Below are 21,949 nucleotides of genomic sequence, written 5' to 3' on the forward strand. Positions count from 1 at the left end.
CTGATTTTTATACAGTCACAGCCTTGGTTTTTAAAATTGTGTTATTACGCAGGTGTACATCCCTAAATATTACAGGTTGGTTTTAGTTCCTTTTCTAAAGGCGTGTTTTTAAAGTATCTTTTTATTTTTAGGTTCGTTTCTTTCCCTTTTCTAATTTATCAGTTGACAAAACCAGATCATTTGTCTTGTAGAGTTTTCTCACACTCCAGATTTTGTTGATCACTTTCACAGGGTGCAGTTTAACATGTTTTTCCCATCCTCTGTATTTCCTGTAAACTGGTAGATGGATCTAGAGACTTCGTTTCAGGACCCTCTCCCCCTTTATTTTATTTTATATTTTGGGACAAAAGTACAGCTTAGGTAGTGGGGTGTTCCTCCCCAAGGGACACATAATTGTGTGTTGGGGAGGGTTGCAGCAATTCATGCAAAATGCCCAGATCTGCAACATCATTGTGTCAGATTTCTAGAGTTTCTTCATTCATTTGCTGGATACTGATACATTCTTGTCAGAACTACAAAGAACATGATTCCTGAAAGGAGTCCCAACAGTTACTTCATTCTCTCCCTTAGGTTTCCTTTGTTTTTGCAGTTGGACTGTTTCTGTGCTATCAGCATAAGGCACTCCTTTATACAGTGCTCATTCCCTATATCCTTGTCGGCTAGAGATTTTAAGATTAACATCATAGCCTTAGGCTTTTGCTATTCTGTCAATGTAACAAACCCTTTCTTCAGCTGTGACAATGAAAAAGATTAATATAGGGAACCTAATCTATGTTGACAGAGGAATAATTCTTCAAAGGAATGTTACATTAAGAAACTATTGAGGCACCGGGGTGGCTCAGTCGGTCTGCGTCTGACTTTGGCTCATTTCATGGTCTCACGGTTCATGGGTTTGAGCCCCACATCGGGCTCTGTGCTGACAGTTCAGAACCTGGAGCCTGCTTCAGATTCTGTGTCTCCCTCTCTTTCTGCTCCTCCCCCACTCATGCTCTGTCTCTCTCTCTCTCTCAAAACTAAGTAAACATTTTAAAAAAAGGTTGATAGAGCATTGTTATTGATTACTTAAAACTGCTTTATATACATATATATATATATAGATAGATAGATAGATCTATATCTATCTATATATATATATATATATATATATATATATATAGACATAGATAGATAGATATATAGATCTATCTATATATATATGTTGGGTCTCCCCTAAATGTAACTTTACAACTTTTTTTTTCTTGGTTTTCTTTTGTGGCTAATAGAACATTCCAATGTACCGGTGGAAAAAAACATCACTTTAGAAAGACCTTCTAATATAGAACTCACATGCCAAATCACAATATCTAGGGGTGTGAATTCAGTAAATGTGACTTGGAAAAAAGGTGATGAACTACTTGAGAATTATCTCACCAATGCAACAGGATGCATCCTGTATGCCCAGTACATGTAAGTATATAAAATTTTAACCTGCATGGCTAGATGAAATTTGTTAACTTCTTAACATTTTTGCTGACTGGGCATTCTTTCCTTTGCTGTCTCTTGAAAGTTATGCTAATGTTCTATTTTGCATATTTACGGGACTGTTTCTATTTTAGAATTTTGACTGAATGCTAAGTCTTTTTCAGTTTGATCAAGAAGTGTTTTGAGAACTAAGTCTATATTAATAAATTCTCTTTAGGTTTACCATCATTAATAGCAAACAAATGGGAAGCTATTCTTGTTTCTTTGGAGGAGAAAAGGAACAAAGAGGTACATTTAACTTCAAAGGTCAGTACTAATAATTTATAGAGTGATAATTTCAGCATTAAATTTTTAAAATTCTAAATATCCAAATATTTAAGTTATCATTACAGCACTAAACATAATGAGCTGAGAGAAAATCATATGCTTTTCACTGAATCCTAAGTTGTGACCTTAAAAATGGAGCTTCCCAGTCTTCCCAGTGGTAGACTTTGTGTTTCCCAATCGACTTGCCATCCAGCCTCCCTCCCCTAGATTAAAGCACAAATTTTAGTTTGAAAGATTGGGGTGCCAGGTTATTTGCAAGTCATAACAGTCTCTTGAGTTCATTTATTTTTTCATTTGCTTAGCCCACTAAACTCAGAGCTTTTATACTATCCCTCTAGGTATCTGTTATTGCACCCCTGGACTGTGAGAATGCGATCTGGTGTTATGTATCTATCAGTGGCTCCAGGACTTAGGGGTTTCAGGGATCCATAACATTTAAAAATAATATGGAGATGCACAAAGGGTTGCCTGTTTTTGGTCTCCTCAAATAAGGACACACTCCAGAATACAATCCATAGTACTCTCCTGTGGTACAAACAAAGGAAAATCAGAGTATTTTACTTTTACTATCATTAAACCAAAACCTTAAAGATCTCAATCTCATAATAAAGACTGATCTTTGAGTTGGATAATTATCGTCATGAAAAACCCCTATTTTGTGATGGATTTGAGAACCACAATGTCCATGCTGGTATTTGGGAAATGTGGTCTGTTGCCATATTCACTATTTTGGGCTTTGCTTTACATTAATTTCCCAGCGTACATGAGAAATTGTTCTCTACTTTTCCTGAAAATTTTGAAGTCTGGCTAGCTGTTCTGACAAAATATGGATACCATCTCCAAAGCCCCATCAATAGCAGAATGGTCTGCTTCAGTATTGTCTTCACTTAAGATGGTTTGCTCCTACATCCCTCCCTATATTCCCTCTATACTCACAGATTCGTTTCCTTCATCTGGTTTTGTAAATGTTCCTACTCGGTAAATGTAATAAATCCTTGTGTTCATGCAATTTGGTCTCTGCAAAGGCAGAAACTATTACCATCCTTTGATTATTTGATCATGGACATTCTCTTAACCTCTTTTCCTCTGTTTGCTTAATTTAATTTGGTAAAGGATAGATACACTATACATTTCCTTCTCTTATTCCCTTCCTTCCCTTGTCTTTGTCTTTCCTTCCTCTTCCCCCTCACCCAGTCCCCTCTTCCCTTCCTTCCTTCCTAATGAGCTAAAAGAATATTAAACACATACGCATACACACAATCCTAGTAAACATTTTATTGAGTCTCCCTTCAATGTGTAAAGAAATCCTATAGTTTTGAGGAAATACTCATCAAATCTTCGGGCTTAAAATGATTCCAGGAGATTCAGTTTTAAAAATTGCTTCCCCCCCCCTCCTAAATAGTACTGTTTTCTAAAAATACGTACTAGTGGGGCACCTGGGTAGCTCAGTTGGTTAAGCGTCCGACTTCAGCTCAGGTCGTGATCTCATGGTTTGTGAGTTTGAGCCCCGCATCAGGCTTTGTGCTCAGAGCCTGGAACCTGCTTCAGATTCTGTGTCTCCCTCTCTTTCTGTCTCTCCCCCACTCTCACTCTGTCTCTTTCTTTCTCTCTCAAAAATAAATAAACATTAAAAAAATAAAATAAAATAAATAAAAATATGTACTAGTAATGCCTGTTCAGAATTTAAATATTGAATATATTATACTTTTTCCTATCAGCTCTCTTATAATAAATTACTTAAATTATTATTTAGTAGTGATTTCTCCTGCCTCTAATGTGAAGATGAACAGAAGCATTTTACTTTTCAATGTGCCAATACACTTAATGCTGAGTGTTCTTGGAGAAGGCCTCTGGATTCCATATCTATTTTGTGATATCGAGGCTAATTCTGGCTGGTCTCCGGAGCACCAACACAGGGCCTAGGTTTGAAATCAAATGCTTGAGGAATGCATAGAGCCACTGAATATTTACTATTTTTTTCTTTTTATAGTATTCTTAAAGTAGTTTAGCTCAGTGTTTTGGTCTTTAATGTCCACTTATCATTAATGTAACTTTTAAGTATCTACTGTATCCTGAAGTTATTTAGAAAATTAATAAGTTTGGGCTTTCCAGATCTTCTTTGGTAAAATAATAATTTCCTTTAATTCATCTAGATTGAATATTGCTTGGAGGAGAAATTGCATTTGATTACAATTTCAAGGCATCTGCAGAATAATTCATTCATATTAGTTATTATGTAGTTAGATCTGTAAGATACATATTTTTATAAATATCCTACTATATTATGTCTCCACATGGCTTGTTTGTGGTTCTTCCTAAGAAGAAGGGTTATTTTTCCTTAGCAATGCTACAGCTGAGTGTGGTTGAAAAGGCTTTTTTATCCTCTATTTTAAATCCAGCCAAAAAACGCATTCTGCTCTTGACTATATGAGTCAACTATAGGGTATGAGCCTGAGTCCTCAGAACAGTTCATCCACAAAATCCCTGCTTTGGCCTTTATGGGAGCAGGTTGGTTTATTACCACAAGACTGTAAAAAGGCTTCAACATCACTGATTAGTATAAAGCAAACTTTGTGTGTTTGGCTGTTGATGCCGGCACAGGCGAGAGAGCAAAGTCATCGTGGAAGCTTGCAAGTGCTAATATGTCAGTGGTTACTTTTCCCTCAAGAAAGATGAATGAATGCTGGGCTATGGTGTTCCTCGGCAGTGGGTCAAGTATTCCGACATAGTTGCTGAAAACTTCTACGATATTCATCAATGTTAAAATCTCGTAGTAGAAAGATGCAGAAATTTGGTTGGTGAAGGACAAGTAATAGCACATAGAACTTTTTAGAAGTCATGGTGAGATTTTGATAGTACCAAGTACTGCACAACCTGTCTTGGAGTGGCCATCTGCCTTTACTAGGAAGTTTCCAAGGAGTCAAAGTATGGAAGAGTAGCATAATAGAGTCAGTTGGAACTTCAGCTTCAAACCCTGGTGTTGAAGTCTAGTTAGCTATCTTCAACTATGGAAAAGGATCTTTTTCCTAATTTGATAATACCTTAATGTCTTTGAGCCCAAAATGACACAAGCTGATTTTTTTCTAGTCCATGAATATGCAAATATAAATCTCTCACCTTACAACTCCATTGAGCTTTTACTGTCACCAGGTACATCCCAGACTGCATCTTATTAGACATGAGTTTGAATTAGCAATTTTGCCATCTTCAAACTTGGGATTCTTCCATTCCCAAGACTCTCACCTGTCCTGCTTTATCCAAAGTTTCAGAAGGTCAACAGAACACATTCGACTACTGTATCACTGTCCTTCTTTGCATAAATATTTCCAAACATAAGTAGCAGCCCACAACCAACTGTGACCTCTGGAGAAGTTCAAACAAATTCATGTTTCCTGACCATAGTGCATTTTATTATTTAGATCCATACTGCTGTTATCAGCCATATAAAGCATAGCAGAGCAGTGGTTCATGTCCTCTTGGTCATGAGTCTAGGGGATAGTCAAGAAAACAGAGGAGATGAAAAGAAAATAGAATTTTGCTTTTGTTTCCCTGTAGCATCACTAAGTCACTGCAGTTAGTTGTCTGCTGTCTGTACCCTGATCTTAGCATTTCATTGGAATGATTTAGCAGGAGAGCTGTATGTTCCTCACCCAAACCTCATAAAATATCCCAGATTTTCTTGAAAATCCCCTTTCAGCTACCAGTCATGCTTTCCAACCCTGTGCCTCTTAGAGGCCTACTGAAAAACAGTGTTTTTCTGCCATGTTTCTTCCCCCAAATTTTGCCTTTCTTCCACTTTTGATTCTTAGCTTACAGGTAGATTTCAATATTTTGATCTTATTTCAACACGGATTTTCCCAATAAAGCATGTCCTAATGAATTTCCAGAAAGAATCATGCTGAGATTGAGAACCAGGAAAGGTATCTGGGATAGGAGATCAACACACAAGGAAAGCAGAAACTGTGCCCTTGACTTGTGGCCAACACAACTGGTTTCAAAGTCTGCCTTCAAAGCAGTGTTTGTTTCGAGGCGAGCCTAGCCTAGCTCTAGAAGTAACTATGACAGAGCTGCACTACTGAAAAACAGTGCCAGATATATACATGTTGTACTTTTTCATGTGGAACTCAAGAAGTGTGGCTCTGCTTCATCTGAGGTTTGGAAGGAGCCTCGTGGCTTCCGAAAAGAATCCTTATTTTAGCCAAGCTCAAATCTCTGCTTCATTTATAAGTCTTTAGTTGAGGCCTCACCTGAAGGAGGGTTGATCTTTCCAAGAGCTTCTGTGTTCTCATACTTCATTTAAGAATAAAGCCACACCAGGTGTTGGACATACTGGGATGAAGTATGATTAGGAAGTGATCTTGAATTGATAGATCGTGTTTTGTCAGAAGGCCCACAAATAACTTCATTCTCACTAGGTCCAGTCATTCCTTCTCACAGCAAAATCTCAAATAAGAAAATATACGCAAAAAAGGGATGGTCAAGCAAAGTAACAGTTTGTTATTGGCCAGTCTTGGCCACAAACCTTGCTGAAATTCTTGGAAGCCTATGCCACATGGAAGGCTTCTCTTTTCTCAATTAGATTGTACTGACCTTCAACTAAAGCAGAGCCATATATTCCCTCTCAGCCCAAGGTCCATTTGGTCTTTACTACCAAGACAAGAGTATATACCCTCCTGAGCTGGAAAAAAACATGCTGAGTGTGAGGCTATGGTATTTATACCTCCAAATTTCTATCCCTGAAGAACAGGGCCTGATCAGTGCCCTGGACCACGACCAATACAGGATAATCCTCCTCTTTAGGACTGGGAAGCTGGAGGGCTGGATGGGAGAAGGGAACCTCTGTTGAGGTCACCAGGGGCTTCAGTCCAGGTTTCTATAGCCACCAACTCCAGTGTCCAGTGAGGAAGCTGGATCTACCATAAGAAAAACAAAACAGAACAAAATGTCCTATGGTTCAGCATAATGTAGGCCTGTAACATCTTGACACTGAAAAGTATGGTCTTCTCAAGAATTAGAATACAGGCATGTTAATATCAGGACAGATGGTCAATCTATCCTCTTAGATCCTAGAGTTGCTTCCAGTTTTCCTATATTGGTTATTTTCCTACATTACAGTGGGCTCTCCAGGTCTACGAATGAGCCCGGGGGGGGGGGGGGCGGGTAGCCACAGACTTAGGACACTGAACAAAAGTGGTTTGACTTAATAGGACAGAACACTTATGCAAGGGACACACTCTACTTTTATTTTTAAAAAGGCACATGGACAGCAATTATTCTGTGATTTAAAAATTTAGGTCATAGATTATGTTAAAGTATTAGTTACTTTATTCTGCTTTTTCTTGTGAAAACTAGTGTGTGGTAGATGGGCCCTTTTCTTTTTGTTCTTAGATTATATGTAGTATGTAAAATTATTCCATATATTCTTTCTGCTCCGTATACTACATAGGTCTGGAAACAAATTTTCTTTCTTTCTTTTTCTTTTGTTTTCTTTTTTTTAATGTTTATTTATTTTTGAGAGAGAGAGAGGGGCGGGGGGAGGGGGAGTGGAGAGAGAGGGAGACATAGAATCCGAAGCAGGCTTCAGGCTCTGAGCTGTCAGCACAGAGCCTGATGTGGGACTCGAACCCATGAACCGTGAGATCATGACCTGAGCTGAAGTCAGACGCTTAACTGACTGAGCCACCCAGGCACCCTGACAAGATTTTCTTTTTAACTTCTTAACTTTCAACTAATTTCATTCAAAGGAACAGTAATGAGGCACTCTGATTTAATTGTTTTAATTTATACTGAAATTGTAATCTTTTTTTTTATTTTTTATTTTTTTATTTTTTAATATATGAAATTTACTGTCAAATTGGTTTCCATACAACACCCAGTGCTCATCCCAAAAGGTGCCCTCCTCAATACCCATCACCCACCCTGCCCTCCCTCCCACCCCCCATCAACCCTCAGTTTGTTCTCAGTTTTTAACAGTCTCTTATGCTTTGGCTCTCTCCCCCTCTAACCTCTTTTTTTTTTTTTTTTTTTTCTTTTTTTTCCTTCCCCTCCCCATGGGTTTCTGTTATGTTTCTCAGGATCCACATAAGAGTGAAACCATATGGTATCTGTCTTTCTCTGTATGGCTTATTTCACTTAGCATCACACTCTCCAGTTCCATCCATGTTGCTACAAAAGGCCATATTTCATTTTTTCTCATTGCCACGTAGTATTCCATTGTGTATATAAACCACAATTTCTTTATCCATTCATCAGTTGATGGACATTTAGGCTCTTTCCATAATTTGGCTATTGTTGAGAGTGCCGCTATAAATATTGGGGTACAGGTGCCCCTATGCATCAGTACTCCTGTATCCCTTGGATAAATTCCTAGCAGTGCTATTGCTGGGTCATAGGGTAGGTCTATTTTTAATTTTCTGAGGAACCTCCACACTGCTTTCCAGAGCGGCTGCACCAATTTGCATTCCCACCAACAGTGCAAGAGGGTTCCTGTTTCTCCACATCCTCTCCAGCATCTATAGTCTCCTGATTTCTTCATTTTGGCCACTCTGACTGGCGTGAGGTGGTATCTGAGTGTGGTTTTGATTTGTATTTCCCTGATAAGGAGCGACGTTGAACATCTTTTCATGTGCCTGTTGGCCATCCGGATGTCTTCTTTAGAGAAGTGTCTATTCATGTTTTCTGCCCATGAAATTGTAATCTTTATACAAACAAAATCTTATTTAACTGCTTTCACCAAGTACTTGAATGTGTGTGTCAAGCAGTAGAATTTGTTTTACAGCTTCACTAAGTTGTTTAATGTATGTTATTAAAGGATGGATTGGTGCCATCACCCACATCTCAAAGCTACTGTTTCTACATTCTTTTGGGTCTTGTTTCCTGTGAATTCATCCCTTGAATTTTTCATTATTTTACTTTGATAATGTCCTTTCTCACATGGGCTGGGTGGTCCATCAAGGACTCAGCTTGGAGGCTTTCCCCCATTTTGGAGTGTTTTTACAGGTCCCTACAGTTCTGAGATATATTCAGATGAATTTCCAGTTTTCTTTTTTTATTCTAAGTCTTATTTCTTCTCTGTCCAAAACGACTACATGACCTAGAAATCATCCTCGCACATAATGATAATCTATCCTAGTAAGCTGGCTAATGACACTATGTAGTAAGGCCATGAGCATTACAACTTGTAAGAAGGATCGGTTAAGAAAAGCAGAGCTAGTCCATGATCAAAAGTTTGTGGTGTTTACTCTGTACCAAGTACTTAATGTTTTATGATCCCATACTTAATCCTCTACGACAACACTGCAGGATAGGTATGTCCTACCTACGTCCTCAACAGTAGTAACACTGAAACTGTAATTTTAATGTATGTATTTCCTGCACCCAAATCAATTCTTTGTCACATCATTGTCACATTGGGCTGACTTCCTTCAAACACTTAATGACTTGACCTTTGAAATGCACACATACTAACTACATATTAACTAAATATCCCTCAGCCTAATGGTGACCAATAAGGAGTGTGGGACACTAGTGGTCTCAGTCAAAGGAATGCACAGAGTATCTTCTCTGGCTGGGATGTCTTCAATCAAGATAGTCATATATACTCACCTCTCTCCTCTCTCAGGAGCACCCTAGTGGAACCTTACTAGGTTTTCATATACTATCAGTGGGTGATTATAAATTCAGATTGGCAGTTCACATCTTTGTTTAATGTAAAATTGTAGACCATTCAGTTTCATAAAAACATGTTTCCTTAGTTTTGAGGAGCTTGAGAACCATTGATTTGTAGATTGCTCAGTTACATTTCTTATGATTACTTAAAGCATTTATACTGTCATGGGTGACATATGTTCCTCTTATTTGCATCTCTTTTTTATTAGCAGTGCCTCATTCAACACTCTGCTGGTCAGCAGTCTTGATGAAGGAGAGGGTGATATGCACAATTGTATTTAGGCACAATTTAAACAATGAGGAATAAAGAAGACTCCCCACACCCATCATTGTAACATTAATCACCTAGGACAGATTCTATAAAGAAAACCTATTCTCCAACCTATTTTTACCATTTCCCTGGCGATTATACAAGTTAGAATTTCTTTCCTAGTCATTACTAATTATCTTCCCCTTCCTCATCTTTACAATTCATACATCCAGCAAGTGCCCAGTTATCTTTTATACTTTCTGTTGCCAAACAAAAAAGGGAAGAACAACACAAAACCAAAAATCTGCTCAAATGACTAAAAGAAAAAATAAATAAATAAAAGTAATCTTTGTTGATCAGTCTACATCTCTAGTGTAAGTATATTCCATAATATATCCTTTGAGGTCAATAAGAAGAAACTGATTCCACCATGGAGCTGGTGGCTGTCTTTTTATTGCTTTGCTTATGTTCTTTTGTTTTAATTTTCTTTACCAAGTCATTCACATACTTAAAACTTAATTTTTCTAAATTCAGTGTTCACTTTGATTCTGTTACCGGTGAGTAGTAAATTTCTTAGGAAATTTGTCCTACAAAACAAACAGACAAAAACAGAAAAAGAGTCATAAATAGGGACATCAAACTGGCGGTTGCCAGAGGGGTGGGGCGTGGTGGGGAAAATGGGCAAAATGGGTAAAGGGAAGTAGGAGGTACAGGATTCCAGTTTCGGCGTGGAATGAAAGGTCCAGCATAGGGAATATAGTCTATGATACTGTAATAGTGTTGCATGGTGTTAGATGGTAACTACACATGTGGTAAGCATAACATATAGACTTATCTGATCACTGTGTGATGTACACCTGAAGCTAATGTAATATTGTGTGTCATCTGTGCTCCAATTAAAAAATAAATGGTTTCATGTTGTATGAAGCTAAAATTACATAAAGCAAATTATATTAATGAGAAAATGAAAGAAAGGAGAATTTGTCCTCAACTTGAATGAGTTTCCTTATTCAAACTCTTTCAGTAACATGTTTTTCTAAATATTTCTTAGTCCCTGAGATTCATGGAAAAAACAAACCATTGATCACTTACGTGGGGGATTCAACTGTCTTGATGTGTAAATGTCAACATTGCTCTCCTTTACATTGGACCTGGTACCATAGTAATGGGAGTGTACAGGTAAGATCGTATTTCTTTGATCTGAAGAAAACAAAATGGAAACTTTTATTTCATAAATAATAAGATTACCAGCAGAATCAGAATTTCTAGGACCATTTGTACTTCTATTATCTTACTATTTAATATATTCATGAAGAAGAACAGTGATAAATGCCGTTGTCATTGAATGTTTTTAGCATATTACATTTTACATCTGAAGATACTCTTAATGTTTCATTAACTGGTACTTTGTTTCTTAGATTTAGCGACTTAATTTCATTTTTTTGAAAGGAAGTTATAATTCGCTTTTAGTTGATGAGTTTAGAAATGACCCTAACAAAAAGATTCTCTTCTCTTATCATCCCATGAAAGTATCTAGAAAAAGTAGACAGTTTTCTTTTTCAGCTTCTGTCTCTGGAAACATTTGTGATAGAATGCAACACAGTGGCGCCATTTGAGAAAAGAATAAAAATTTGGTAACTGAAACTTAGGTCTTGGGAGTGTCATTGGCCTTTCTTGGCCTTCCAGAGTCCTAAGGGAAGCCAAAGACTTTACGTTCCTGTTAAAGAATTAATGGCTGTTCAAAGAGCTGATAATAAGAAAAACATGAGCATTCAAAAAATCATTTCTCACTCTTTTTCTTCCTCCCAAATAGCCTCTAAGAGCAAGGAAATTTAGCACATTGTCCTCCAGGGGAACACCGTCTATTACTCTGCTACTAGTGAACAGTGAAATTAAAACAAGCTGTAATTCTAGGAGGGACAGCATGAGACAGTGTAGACCTTACAATGAAATACTAAATTCCTTCTTAGACAAAATTGATACTGCCATAGACTGTTGAAGAGAACCAGAGGAAGGGCTTAAAAGGGAGAGTGTCTGATTCTGTTATGGGTTTGATTTTTCAGAGAAAGCTCCAAGTCACTTAGGAGTAAATTTAAACCAGTCACATTTCTGCTTATCTTCTCATTGGTGATTAGGAAAGGCAATCCTTTTGTGTGTGTAAATATTTTTTTAAGTATGTAAATTTATAAAGATAAGTATCAATTGTAGTACTTGAAATAGATAGCCTGATTTATTTATGTATATGGGATACTAGGGAAAAAATAACCTAAATCTGATGATATTAAACTCTCAGGATGTAGTCCGTGCCTCTCTTCATTTGCTATCGTAATTTTCTCTCAATTTGGTCCTCAGCTTGGGTCATATTAGGATGTGAGGAAAGTGTAAGGAAGAGGGTGCAGGTCAAAACTTTAAGTCAAGTGTTCTTTTTCAAAATGTAGACAAATCATCTGCATCAGAATCATCCGGGGTGCCTGTTAAACATGCATTACTGTGATTCATCAGTTCTAAGTTAGAGAGGGTTTCATTTGAACGTCACAGGCAGCTCTGTGCACAGGGAGCCAGGTTGCTAAAATTTTGGCGGGGTGGGGGGTGCAAATAATAAACTCACAGACAATTCTTTATCAGATAACCTCTAAGAATATTTGTATGCAGATTAGCACTTATCAAGCAGGGCAGTTGAGTGATAGTGCAGTAAAGGCATCAAATGGTCTGAGAATAAATTTTAATTTAAACGGGTTAAATAAATCAGCTCCACAGCAGTTTCGTATGGCTCTTTAGAGGCTGGGGAAAGTCCAGTGAATCCCAGAAGCCACCTTGCCTGATAAAGAAAGAAATTCAGATATGAGAAGACAGAAGGTGTGCAGACAAGCACATTTACCAGACTCACAGAGGATTTCTACCCTTCCCTCTATGTCAGCTTCAAAGGCCTGAAGATTTCACCCTCAGTTCCAGTCTGAGGACCTCCTGGTGCCAGGGGCCAGTGATCTTCCTTTATACAAATGATCAGATTTAATAGCTTCATTGGGGCGCCTGGGTGGCTCGGTCAGTTAAGCATCCGACTTCGGCTCAGGTCATGATCTCATGGTCTGTGGGTTCGAGCCCCGCGTCGGGCTCTGTGCTGACAGCTCAGAGCCTGGAGCCTGTTTCAGATTCTGTGTCTCCCTCTCTCTGTGACCCTCCCCCGTTCATGCTCTGTCTCTCTCTGTCTCAAAAATAAATAAACGTTAAAAAACAAATTAAAAAAAAATAGCTTCATTAAGTTCAATAGTTGATTTGATGTATGGGAGGGAGGAAGGACTTTAAACAGCTAGTTAGGGCTTAGAACATGTAACCCAGATGGCTGGAATTTTTGTGTAATTTTAATTCTGATATTTACCCACGAGCACCTATACACTATAGTTTCAAAGACTGAGTGCTTAGCACTTAAAATATCCCTTTCCTTTGCTACCTTTGGGAGAGCAAACTCTTGGACTCTGTTACTATGCCTTACACTTTTTGCTCAAACTAGATTATTTAGGATGTGTATCTTTTATGCAATATGATAGGAATGGCTTTTAATGTCTCCTCATGTTAGGTTCCTATTGATGTTCAAATGAGCGAGAAGTATGCGATCAATAGAACAAATGCTAATGAAACAAGGCTGAAGATAATGCAACTTACAGAGGACAATCAGGGATCTTACTGGTGCCATGCAGTATTCCAGTTAGGCGAGAGTGAAGAGCGCGTTCAACTTGTGGTGCTGAGTTACTTGGTGCCGCTCAAACCATTTCTTGGAATAGTTGTTGAGGTTGCTATTTTAGTGGCTGTTATTCTGCTTTGTGAAACATACACCCAAAAGAAAAAGAAGCACATAGGTAAGATTTCTTTTTTTTGGGTAATCTTCTCATGTTATGACTTAATACATTATAGTGGCTTTAGAGTTTGGGGGAAATGTCTAACTTTTGTTATTTGGAGTGGTATTTATGTTAATATTAATGGTGAAAGTACTATGAATTTATACTGATAGACTTTCTGTTTCAACTTCCTAAAATATTTTAGTATGAAAATATACTTTTTCCCCCTTTTTCTTTGGTGTTGCTGGTACCTAAATACCAATTAGGTGATATGTGGTTTGGTACTGGAATATTAGTAAGTCCCTTCGTAGCTTAACATAGAAGATCTCAAAGACTGTCTTTCAGTTAGATAACACGTTTCAAAAATATTTTATCAAACATTCTGGAGTTCTTATAAAAGAGACATTTTCTGGTCAGTTTTCTATTTTTGTAGCATGTATCTTACAGATTACAGGTTGAGAAGCCAATGGTCCCCTAAGAAAATGTATCTTACATTCTATATACTTTTCTGATTTTGTACTAAATTTTTGTTAACTTAAATAATTACAAATTAGTCAGCCCTATTTTGAAAATCCAAGACACTAGACTATGCCTGATCAGAGATTGGAGGAGGAGCGCCTGGATGGCTCAGTCAGTTGAGCATCTGACTTTGGCTCATGTCATGATTCACGGCTCGTGAGTTCAAGCCCCACGTCCGGCTCTGTGTTGACAGCTCAGAGCCTGGAACCTGCTTCAGATTCTGTGTCCTTCTCTCTCTCTGCCCCTCCCTCTCTCATGCTCTGTCTCTGTCTCTCTCTCTCAAGAATAAATAAAACATTTAAAAAAATAAAATAAAAATTAAAAAAAATTGCAGTTGAGGTCTAGAGAGCAGGGAAAAGGGAGAACATGATCGATATGGAAGTGTCTTGTGTGGTATGTCTCTCTTTCATTCCAAAGAGAGAAAACTGCACAAATGCATTTTTAACTTGGGGAAAGTTGAATTCAACATACGTGATCCGTAAGAATAACAAACCAATCTTAATAAATTCTTCTTTTGCTGCACAGATGATGGGAAAGAATTTGAACAAGTTGAACAGCTGTAAGTATTATTTTTTACAGATTTTCACTTGAGTAAAATACAGACAAGTATGAAATTGAATATAAAAGTTTGCAGGTGAAAAAACAAAACCCACAAGTGTAACATCATGCAGGTGTTATTTTCTGTACACATCTGTGTTGTGGGGAGGCTTGCCTGCAAGGGAGCCTCCCCTCCTCCCTCCACCACTCACTTTTACCTCTCTGTGCTTCGGTTTTCTCCTCAACAAAATGGCTTTAATGATAGCATTTGCCGTATAAGGCTTTTGGACCAAATGCTTAGCCTAGGCTTTAATGCACAGGGGTGTTCAATAACCATAAGGAAGTATTATTGTGTAAAGTAGTATTTCTCAAACTTGGCTATATCTTTGGTTACTTAGGATGCTCCTTAAAAATACAATTGCTCAGGGGGCGCCTGGGTGGCTCAGTCAGTTAAGCGTCCGACTTCAGCTTGGGTCATGATCTCACAGTTTGTGAGTTGGAGCCCCGCATCGGGCTGTGTGCTGACAGCTCAGAGCCTGGAGCCTGCTTCGGATTCTGATTGGCTGTTATCTTGCAGGTCTCAAAACAGCACACAAGTTACAGTCATATACCCAAGTCCTCACTCATGTTGGGCGAGAAGCAGTTCTCCCTCTGCATAAAATAAACAGGACTTGGTTACGGTCATCTATGGCAATAGTTCTTCTCTAAGCAATGGTATAAAAACAAAATCAACATTATGAGTAAAACATTTTTGGGAAAAATGAATTGTCTGTATTGACCTTTCACATTTTAACCTGATGGCCACGGTATAGATGGTGTACTGACTTGATTTGATGTAATGTAAATATCTAGCGGTTTTCTTTTTTGTTTTCTATACAGGAAATCAGACGATACCAATGGTGTAGAAAATAATGCCCCCAGGCACAGAAAAAATGTAAGTTACTTCCAAAGGATATTCCAAATAAAAGGAAAAATTCATATACACAGACTCTTATTCCAGCTACTCTTTTTAGTTTCATACAAACCTAATCATTTACTATGTGCTTGAATATGCTTGTTTACAATATTATAGAAGAAAATTTATAGTTCTGCAAGAATAAATGACATCTTTTTTCTACCATAGAACATGTAGCAACAAACCTAAAAGTAAATCTATTGCACTGTGTGTATATATATATATATATCACCATGGGTTAGCTAGTTCCTTTTACTACTTTTCATATAGTCTTGTTTTTTTTTTTTCTATCATAGGTTTTCTGGATCTTCCTCTTTTATTCTCATATACTGCCATATATTTGGTGCTATGAACAAATCCATATTAGCTTATTTTCTTTACTGATTAGAATCCAAATTTTCATAGTTCATCAACATTTTTTCCACAGTATTTAGGATGGATACTGTTGGTTTTGGCAGTGGTTTGGATCACTCCTTGCTAGCACTTTTTGCTTTGCTAGAGTGATAAGTAGTTCTAGAATGATTAGGACATGCTAATTATGTTTCATTATGCTTTATTTAACTCAGGAATCTGTGAGCCATTGAGAGCGAAACATCGTGTCAAGAGTCATGGGAACATGTGCAGTTTGTATTTCAGCTTTATTTATGCTTCCTATTAAGAACATCTGAATTTTTATTTTTAAAAGGATGAAAAGTTTATGCAATATATTGCTCAGCAGTAGCTTTGTAATAATATATGTATGTGGGATCTAAAGATATATTTTCAGTCTGCAGTTATTTTTACATTAAAGCAAGGTAAATTATATTAAATATGTTCTATGAGCTATAACCTAGGATAATTAATTTCATCCTGGTCATCAAAGGATGCACAGAACAGATACCAGCAAAACCAGTTAATACTACACAGAACTAATGTCATTCAAGACCTGTTTATAACCAAAGAATTCATTAAAGAGAAAATCTTCGCCATTTGCCTTAAAAAGTTGTTTTTTTCTAATCATGCTTACTACGTATAGAAATATTTGTAATAATTTTCATGTAAGGTTCGTCCTCTGTCACACTGGAAAAAAACCATCTTCACTAGGAAATGAATACTTTCTGCCTTTGCTAACAATTCACAATCGCCACAAGAAAAACATACTTTTCCTCCACAAATAGCAGTTTAAGGCAAGGAAATATAACCATATACTTGCCCCAAATCTCCCATCACCACAAAAAAAGCCCATTTCCCGACCTTTGTTTCACTCCTCTCCACTGCTTTCAGACAGCAGGCAAAAGTGACTCTTAGTCTTTATGCGGAGCATTTTTTAAATGCCATGGGTTTGGGATTTCATAAGTTACACCTGGGCTGATGCTGTAGGCTATAGGTCCATATAGTCATAATATAGCACTGCGACAGGGTTCTGTAGAAGCACTGCTTCTGTGGTTCATGGTTTCCTGGTATCTTTGACTTGGTGCCTGGTGCCCTGATACTCATGGGTAGCTAAATATCTAAAAAGGCTTTGCTAGTGCTTTCTAGTCACGATTCCTTTGTTTGAAACCCAGAGGTACTAAAGTATTTCTTCTCTGTTGTTGTAAATGCCGTAGACTTTTCTTCAAAATTAGAATGGTTCCGTTGGTGTGTATAACTGAAATATTTCATAAAATCACTTTAACTAAATCAAATGAAATAGATCATGAAAAATTGTCAGTGGCTTTGAGTGGACTATTAAAATCATACTGCAGGACACTAGACTGTGTTGAAGATGATGATGTGAAGCCTCAGTGTCCCTAGTGCTGGTGGGTCCAGTATAGCAGCCATCAGAACAAGCAGAAGCCAAGAGGGAAGAGTTGGGACGGTGACAAGAAACCCATGATTTCTGGTGACTAGGAGACTCACATTTGGAGAAGAGGAGTTCAGTGATTTGTAATAATAATAATAATAATAATAATAATAACTTCTAGAAATTTACATTGTGTCCTGGCTGAGAAAATAATAAAATTGTGTTAATGAAAATTGGAGTTTATATGGCATCTTAACTAATGTTAAAAGTATTACTAATAGGAGTAATACACATAAAGTCATGACTTAGAAGCTGCTCATTGTTTTGTTGCAGAGTATTTTGTGTAAAGCATGTTAACTACACATACACGTTTTATTGAACTAGATATCCCTTAAGTAATGGCAGATTTTATTTCGTTCTTAGTCTCAGAGCCATAAGCCTTGCATTGTTTTGGTTTAATTCAGTATTTGATAAAATTCTCTTGGATGGTATCTATATGATGGCAGACAACCAATCAGGTCACTTAATTAATATAAACAATTTGAATTCAGTGAAAAATGAGACCTATTATTTGACTAAGTACAATTCAAAATGGTGTATTTATGATTGGCATATACAAAACAATTTGTAGCTCATAGGCAGTATGCATCCTTACGTTTTGCAACACTATTTAGGCTAAGATATTTTTCAAGCAAGAAAAATTGCTGCCCCTTGGTAATCTGAAATGTTTAAATAGTAAGTTGAATTTTTAAGGGTCAATGCTTGCTATTTTTCCTAGCAAAGGCAATTCATTTCAGTGACTTTAAGCAGAAAAAGTACTCAGAAAATTAAAGTTGAGTTTTGGCTTTTTAGATCCTCTCTGGAAGAACTTCTGGAAAATTACTTCAGACTCTTAGATTAAAAATGGAAGGCTTCCATTAACTAACCTCATGTGGAAGATAGATGGATTAACTCATAATAACCAATTGTAAATTGGCTGAAAATTCTAAGCAAGCAGAAAAGCTGACGTAGGAAAACTGCTCTATGTTTATATATTAGACATGTTGGGAAGTTCTATTAATCTTTCCAGCTAACAGGGTTTTGCAGAATAAGTACATTTAATGATGTCTTAAAATTCCCAGATACTTTCATATTCAGTTTATGCTCTAATGTAAATCTTCTCCCCCATTGTATCTGTCTCTTTTTTCTCAGCATCTAGGTACTCAGGCCAAAACCCAGAGCTCATTATGACATTTTCTTCTCCTCTATTAACTAATACTCATTATTAATGAATCTGTTTCTTTACCCTTCTCAGTAGTTCACTAATCCACCCATTGCCTTCCCCACCCCACCCTCACCACTGCAGTAGCAAGGGCTTGGCTTTCCTTCTTCTGTCTCATCTTCTGTTAGTCCATTTTTTGTACTGCTGCCCGAATCATCTTTCTAAAACACAGATCTCGCTATGCTAACTTAATATGGCAGCTTCCATTCTGCAGACTCACCTTTGATATTCCTTTTATTTATTTTTTTAAGTTTATTTGGAGAGAAAGAGAGCATGTGCTCACGCACCTGTGTGTGCAGGGGAGTGGCAGAGAGGAAGGGAGAGAGAGAATCCCAGCGCAGAGCCCTACACAGGGCTTGAACTCACAAACTGTGGGATCATGACCTGAGCCGAAATTCAGAGTCGGAGACTCCACCGACTGAGCACCCAGGTGCCCATTTCTTAATACTGCAGTTTTCCAAGTTGCTAATCTCTCCCCAGTGTCTTGATTTAGCCTTGATATGCAGAGACCCGGTGCAGAATGCTGTCCCCCACCCTGTGCTCCTTCCATGGACTGGCCCGAGTTTAGCTTTCAAAATTTTAATCTGATGTTATTTCCTGGTAGATCTTTCACACCCAGTGGAATATATACCATGTTATTTCATCAAATAACTCCACATTTCTTTGTGTTTATTACCCTGTAACATCTGTCTTCTTCCTGTGTCCTGTACCTAACCTACCACAGAGAGGGTGCATTAGAGATGTCACAAAATGTGTGTTGAATAGGTAAATGTATCAGTAAAAATCAAGTTTCATAAATTTGTAGTTATTTTTAGAACAATCTAAATTGTGACATCAGAATTAAAACACATTATTTTAACAGAGATAAACAAGGTTTTGAGTCATTGTTTGCTTCTATTACTTTGAAAACTACACACTAATAGAGTCAAAAGCGTCATCAGATTTTCATAATGTATTAATATCTAGTGAGTGAAGAGAGCTCTGATTCCTAAACTGCTATACAAGGTATGCCTTCTTCAATTTATTTAAAATTCCTATTGTCCTCTATTTTTCATGGACAGTTGGAATATTAACCCTATTTTTATCTTTTATTTTAATGAGATAATGTATTGAATTTAAATATAAACAACTTTAGCAATTATAGCCTTTGCATGGTGCTGTAGTGTCCCCCGCCCCCGCCCCCCCCACCTCATTTCTCATTTCTCTTCCCCACCAATACCTTATAGTACTTTAGAGTATCTCGGAATCCCATTCAAAATTTTATCTTAAATAAAAATTTTTAAAGAAAGGTTTCATTGTTTGGTTTTGATCACTGAAGATTTGTCTTTAATCAAATTCATGAAAGAAAAAAAATGTCAGTTCCGCTCACTTATTCCCTAGGTCTTCATCTTTGAGGCATTTAAATAGATTTATACAAGACGGTTACTGAATATTTACTATACTTCCTTACAGAAAATGCACTTTTCTAATTGAAAAAGGCTATGCAGTCAGTGAATTAGGGGACTTACTCCCTATTACCCTTGTTCATCTTCAGGTGGGAGTGAGTTCAAGTATGTGTTGCAGTATTAGTTAAAAGGCACAGGTGTGCCTGGGTGGCTCAATCGGTTAAGTGTCCAACTTCGGCTCAGGTCATGATCTCACAGTTCTGCATCGGGCTCTGTGCTGACAGCTCAGAGCCTGGAGCCTGCTTCGGATTCTGTGTCTCCCTCTCTCTCTGCCCCTCCCCCACTCAGGCTCGCTCTCTCTCTCTCTCTCTCAAAAATAAATAATAAACATTTAAAAAAAAGGCACAGTGACCTACTTAAAGCATGCTCTGAGTTAATATTTATTGGATGAATGAAAAATAGATGAATGACTCAATTATGTTGGAATCTTAAATTATACATATTTACATAATATCTACTTTGATTCTGATTAATTAACTTTGACTCTATCCTATCCAGAGAAAAAGAAAACTGAAACTGCCTATGTTCAATTCTGTGGTCTTTAGGAATGTATTTGCACTGAATCTAGATGGTCAATTAGATGCCAAATTGAGTTCCTCATTAAGAATATATAAATTTCATTAAATAATAAAACCTGACATTTGTCGAGTGCTTAGCATGTGACAGGCACTGTGCTGAATGCTTTGACATGTGTTGCCTCCTTGAATCCCTACATCACATCCTTATGCTACAGGAAATATTACCATTTGCTGTATTAGAGATGAGAAACCCAAAACCTGGGGAGACGGTGTTTGGAGCTGGGATGGAAATTCAAGGAGTCCTTCTCAGGAGTCTTCGTTTAACAACCATGTTGAACATCTTTAGCCCCTACTTACATGCGTCTTAGAAAATGAGGCTATTATCTATATCAAGTATCTTTTAAAAAAAATTTTATTTTCTCAGATGGTCAGTTAAAGAAGTTCCACAATCTTATCCTCAAGGCTTATAGGATCTGTGCTGTGTCCCTATGAGTGGTGCTGGGGAATCATGACCCTTCTGTTCCTTTGGAGAGTCCTTCTTCCCACCTCCCCCTATTTTTACTCCTCAGTAGTTAGTGTGAACATTAGCTTTATCATCCAAACACTGAGAATGAAAGAAAGCATATGTATCATTTCACCAGGACAACAGACAGAAAATGGACCTGTATGGTCACATTTTTCGTCTGCAGGGAAGAACTAAGTACTTTATGGATATTCTAGCCTAGGCATAGCAGTAACATGTATAGCAAGTTTGAGTGATAAATTCAAGGTCAGGGAAAGAACTATCTTTAGAAAATGCCAGGTGAGAGTCACTATAGACAAATACCTATTATGAGACAATTTAGTAAGTTTAAAGATTTATTACTTTCCAAAGGTAATGTGATTAAAATTTATTATAATTCAAAAGTATGATTCACAGTTGTGAGAGATGTTGGAAAAGAAAGTCATGTTTTTGATAACCTGTGAAATGAATTGGGCAATTCTTTGGATCTGCTTATCTTCGTGATTAATGTATCATAATAATATCCGTGATTGTCAGTGAATCAGGAATGCCTCATTATGCTTTTATAATAAAATTTACTTACAAAATCGGTGAAGATTACTCATGAATAGCATTGTCAAAATTACTTTTAATCACGTGATTAACTTGGAACATCTATGTTTCTTACTCTCTCATTTTCCAAATAAGAAAATGCTAGGAAAACTTGTTTACAGGATATTGGTTAAAATCTTATATTATTTTGGTGTGTTATCTATTATGGTTCAGAACTTTTGCTCACAAAAATTGATTTTGCTATTTAATTTGTACTGTACTTCAGGGAAAGCACAAATTCTCATTTTTCTATGTTTTATTTGATAAATGGAAATATTAGACATATTACATATGTAATTAACTATAATGTTATTTAATGG

General features: G+C 37.1%; 1 protein-coding gene across 1 annotated transcript; it reads left to right on the top strand.

Annotated features, from left to right (window-relative positions):
• Window positions 1–1,237: 1,237 nt before the first annotated feature.
• EMB (embigin) lies at window positions 1,238–21,326 on the top strand (the record flags this gene model as incomplete). Its single annotated transcript, XM_049648913.1, has 7 exons — window positions 1,238–1,446; window positions 1,679–1,767; window positions 10,758–10,885; window positions 13,281–13,560; window positions 14,584–14,617; window positions 15,475–15,529; window positions 16,117–21,326. Coding segments are annotated over 7 exons (813 nt in total), but the record flags the coding sequence as incomplete, so codon positions are not given.
• Between the last annotated feature and the right edge of the window lie 623 nt (window positions 21,327–21,949).

This window comes from Panthera uncia (genome assembly GCF_023721935.1).
Source record: "Panthera uncia isolate 11264 chromosome A1 unlocalized genomic scaffold, Puncia_PCG_1.0 HiC_scaffold_17, whole genome shotgun sequence".
Classification (NCBI taxonomy): Eukaryota; Metazoa; Chordata; class Mammalia; order Carnivora; family Felidae; genus Panthera; species Panthera uncia.